This window comes from Sinocyclocheilus anshuiensis, unplaced genomic scaffold, assembly GCF_001515605.1.
Source record: "Sinocyclocheilus anshuiensis isolate Anshui unplaced genomic scaffold, SAMN03320099.WGS_v1.1 scaffold1015, whole genome shotgun sequence".
NCBI classification, from domain to species: Eukaryota; Metazoa; Chordata; class Actinopteri; order Cypriniformes; family Cyprinidae; genus Sinocyclocheilus; species Sinocyclocheilus anshuiensis.
The window spans coordinates 2,126,105-2,130,546 of NW_015546029.1; the positions used below are offsets into that span (position 1 = coordinate 2,126,105).

At 39.3% G+C, this 4,442-nt stretch overlaps 1 protein-coding gene across 2 annotated transcripts in view; it reads right to left on the reverse strand.

Annotated features, from left to right (window-relative positions):
• The window catches only part of LOC107698758 (adenylosuccinate synthetase isozyme 2-like), a 15,202-nt gene extending 13,931 nt beyond the window's left edge, over window positions 1-1,271 (reverse strand). Inside the window, exon 1 of one of the 2 annotated variants that reach the window (XM_016499860.1) lies at window positions 959-1,271. In XM_016499860.1, the coding sequence (XP_016355346.1) occupies window positions 959-1,147 (189 nt within the window). In that variant the 5' untranslated portion in view covers window positions 1,148-1,271. The remainder of the gene's footprint in view (window positions 1-958) is intronic. The other variant, XM_016499861.1, reaches the window with a different exon arrangement.
• Window positions 1,272-4,442: the final 3,171 nt, after the last annotated feature.

The following is a 4,442-nucleotide window of genomic DNA, read 5'->3' on the forward strand; positions in this document are numbered from 1 at the left end:
AAAATACCGTGATATACATTTTTGGTCATACCGCCCAGCACTACTAGCAATTGTCGAAAGTATAAATGTTATTTTTTTTTAAAGTTGTAGGACATCACGTCTGAAGAATCAGTGAGCTGCAGGATTGTGCACATTTATAACATGGGCACATGAGACAACTGCGGAAAATTAAGTAGCTGGAGGTTAATGTTCAGTACTATTATCAACTATTATTTTAATTATTAACAATTACAACATCTGGTTTGACTGTAATACTCATAAATACAACACCTTCGGGCGTCATAGACTTCAAAGGAGTCCTGCGCCCGTGTTTACATCCTTTGCAAAACATCCCGGATATTTCAACATTAGCTGATGTCAGTGGCGGCTCGTCGGGGGAGGCAGGGGAGGCACAGCTTCCCCATAATTTTGAGGTGAAAATGGGAGGAAGACCAATACAATTAGTGTGCCTCCTCTATTTTAAAACCCACGAGCCGCCACTGGCTGATGTACTAAATGACATCTGGTAAGATTTAAGGCTTCACTGGGCTGGCCTTAGGTCAAACATGACGCTGGCTTCAATATCACACAATTCAGTCAAGGTGACATTTGCAAACACACTACAGAGTACACTGCTAGCGAAGCTAAACCAGTACGCTGCATTATAATCGACGTCGCTCGCGTGCAGACAGCGTAGTTTATTGTAATGGAAGCGCGTAGATGCGCGCTGTAACGTCCGTTTCCGCTTTAATAATACGCAGCTAACTGCTTACCAAGAACTGGCCTCAAACAAGTCCTATAATCACATACTTCACAAGCATTCACAGCACTTAACATGCATTCACTACTCTCTGATCAGCCATGAATATTTCCTTACAAACAAGCTTGTGGATGATATAGGTTACACAGCGCGTCATAACTACACAGCCCACCGGAGATATATTCACATATTCAAGCACTACAGTCCTCATAAACCAACCTGACATCTGCAGACCATGTCAGCGTCCTGGGCCAGCAGGTCCACCACCTTTCCTTTCCCTTCATCGCCCCACTGCGCTCCGAGCACCACGGTCACTTTGTTGCCCACACGCGGGCTTGTCACCTGGCTCGCCCTGTCCTCGCCGTGGGATCCTCCGTCCTGCGACTGTGCGTTCACGCTGTCTGACATGACCGTCTCTCCTCTGCTCTGCCTGCAGCTCCGCAATGCTCCTCTGACACAAGCACACCTGAGCAGACACCGAGGGCGGAGCACCAATTGCGTCCCAGCGCCTCCCCCTCCACACACACACACAGTCTGGTGCACTATCCTTGTGGGGACTCCCCATTGGCGTAATTAAACTGTACAAACTGTATTTTCTATCGCCCTACACCTAAACCTACCCCTCACAGAAAACTTTGTGCATTTTTATAATCTCAAAAAAAAAATAATTCTTTATGATTTATAAGCTTCTGTACCCATGGGGACCTCAATTTAGGTCCCCACGGTGACATAAGTCCCCATGAGTTGGTGTGTATATTCAGGTTTAAGTCCCCGGCCCCGCCAGTATAGAAAAACGATAGACTGTAAAACCTGTACACACACGCGCACGCTATGGTTTAAGGAAGTGACGTCTTTGTGCCTTGGACGCTTTCGTTGGTGGTTGGAGGATTGCGATAATTTATTTAATCCTCGTGAAATGTCAAAATTAAAATTAGGTCCTTGTTGTGTTTGTATGTGGGTTGGTAGGTTAATCAGGAGATTGTAGATAGAGTGTCAATGGTCCATTTGAGCTATAGGTGGCGGTAATGCACTTATAAGTCTGCGGTCCGCCGTAAAGCAAGAAGAAGAAGCGCAGTGAATGATGGCAGGAAATGACGGTAGCTCTGGTAGTGATCCGGAAATGGAAGACGAATCGTGTAGCGGGAGTGCAGGAGGGAGTGAATGGTGGAAAGTAGTCAATCGGAAAAGAAAGAAAAACAGTAGTCAAGGATCATTTACGGATAGTGGACAGGAGGATTACGTGAGTAGGAAAAATATAGGGGAATACAAAGTAATGAAGAAATTTGCAGAACCTGGTATGACAATAAACCCAATTAAACTGACCAAATCTCTGAACAAAGCGTAAGGAGAAATAAATAGTGCAAAGACTCTTAGAGATGGAAACTTGATTATCATGTGTAAGGACGAAAAACAACAAAATAAGGCACGAAGTATAAATTCGATGCTTGGCTACCCGGTATGCACATTGATGAAGACATATTTAAGCCTTGGGTTAGAGGCGTAATAACTGGAATTCCTACTGATGTAACGTTACATGCTGATAAAATTAAAAGTTGCATTGAAGGGGGAAGGTAATTGGAGCAAAACGGCTTCAATATGTGAGAAATAAAGAAAGGATGGACAGTCTATCGGTTATGCTTCAGTTTGATGAAGAAAACAACGGTGTGCGAGATGTGGGGGTGATCATGTACAGGTGCATCTCAATAAATTAGAATGTTGTGGAAAAGTTCATTTATTTCAGTATGCGGAGGTGAGCATAGTGCTGAATTTGGGGGATGCATTGCTCACAAACATGCTGTGAACATTCAAAATGTGAGAATAAATGAGGGGTTGACTTATGCTGAAGCAGCCCAAAAAGCAAAACAAAACTAGCAGATACAGAGAGAGATAAAGATGCAAGAATGGACTGGGAATACTGTGGCTCAGAGAAAGACAAAAGAGGATAGTTTGGTGATCGGGAAAATGGAATTTGTTTCATTTATGGCTGAAGTGGTAAATTGTTCTGCTCAAACAGAAAGCAGAACGGAGAGAATTAAAATCATAATAAGGGCAGCTGAGAGATACTTGAATGTAGCAGGTGTAACGTTGGAAAAAATAAATGACATGCTAAAGACTCAATCTAGTACTCAAACAACATGTGGAAGTACATAATAATAATAATGCTTTTAACGATTCTGCAATGGAATGCCAGAAGTCTTATAGCAAATGGTCCAGAATTTAAAAAGTTTATAGATCTATTAAATAAGAAACCAAACATAATTTGTGTACAAGAAACATGGTTAAAACCTAAATTAAATTTTGTTCTGCAAGGATATAATATTGTAAGAAAGGATAGAAAGACAGGTAATGGAGGTGGGGTGGCCACTTTTATAAAAAATGAATTAGAATACAGAGTCATTAATGAGATTGAAGAACATGAAGTGGTGGTTATAGATGTATATGCAGAGAAACAAAATATCAGAATAATAAATTATTATAATCCTTGTAGTAGATTAAGTAAAGATTTAGAAAAGGTTATTGGGTCAGGACATCATAAAATAATTTGGTGTGGAGATTTTAAGGCACATAGCACTTTATGGGGAAGCAGTAAGGATGATCATAATGGGAATGTTGTAGAAGAAATAATAGACAGTAATGGGTTAGTATGTTTAAATGATGGTGTTGAATCATTTAATTTGTCAAGCCTTTTGAAAAAGCATGCAGAACGAGGTAAAATATATGGTGCTATTGTTAAATACATTAAAGAAATAGGATTAATCAGGAGAATTTAGGAATTTTTTTATTTATTTTTTTTTATGTATATATATATATATATATATACATATACAGTATATTAGTTGCTTATTAGTGCTTCACACTCCAGTCCAGTTGGTGGCGGTAAATGCACCATCCGCCATAAAACGTTATTAGAAGAAGAAGAAGAAGAAGAAGAAGGTGGTCCTTGTTGCTCCCTCTGGCCCGAAATGGATAGCAACTATAGGATATAACTTACAGCACACATTTCGATTCAGGTAAGTAAATGTCGTTTTGTTTTTTCATTTGTTTATTTGTATTTCTTTACGTTAACTCTTCAAGTATGATGCAGCATAATTAAAGATAGCATTGTGGTTTTCGTCATTGTTTACATATGCACCTAGCGTTTTGGTTCGTGTAGTGAAAAAAGGCCAAGTTTTATTTCCTTTCTATTGCTAAGTGGTCTATAATTAAGTATGAGTTCACATTAGTTGTTTAGCTATCTTGTCAGCTGACAAACGCAGTGAGTAACACGTTATAGAAATGTATACTGTAAACTTGAATGTTGTATTGTGTATCAGTTAACTGCAGTAGTTTGCAAAAGGTAACGGTAATCATTTTTTCATCACTTATTAAGCTTGGCTAATGTTGATTCCAAGGTATACTGATGTATTAAACAATAATAGTATTATTTTTAAATATTGTGCATTAATTTAATTAGTTTTTCTACTTTTGTCTTTAGGAAAGCCATCATCTGTAATGTAAGACAGAGCTACAGGGTGACAGGAAGGATAGCTGATCGTCCAAACCATATGTGACCATATGAACCAACAGATGCGTTTGAGAACTTGAGCATGAAATGCAATGTAGTACTTAAAGGGTTAGTTCACCCAAAAATATAATAATATAATATTATATTAATTATTCACCCTCATGTCGTTCTAAACCCGTAAGACCTCCGTTCATCTTC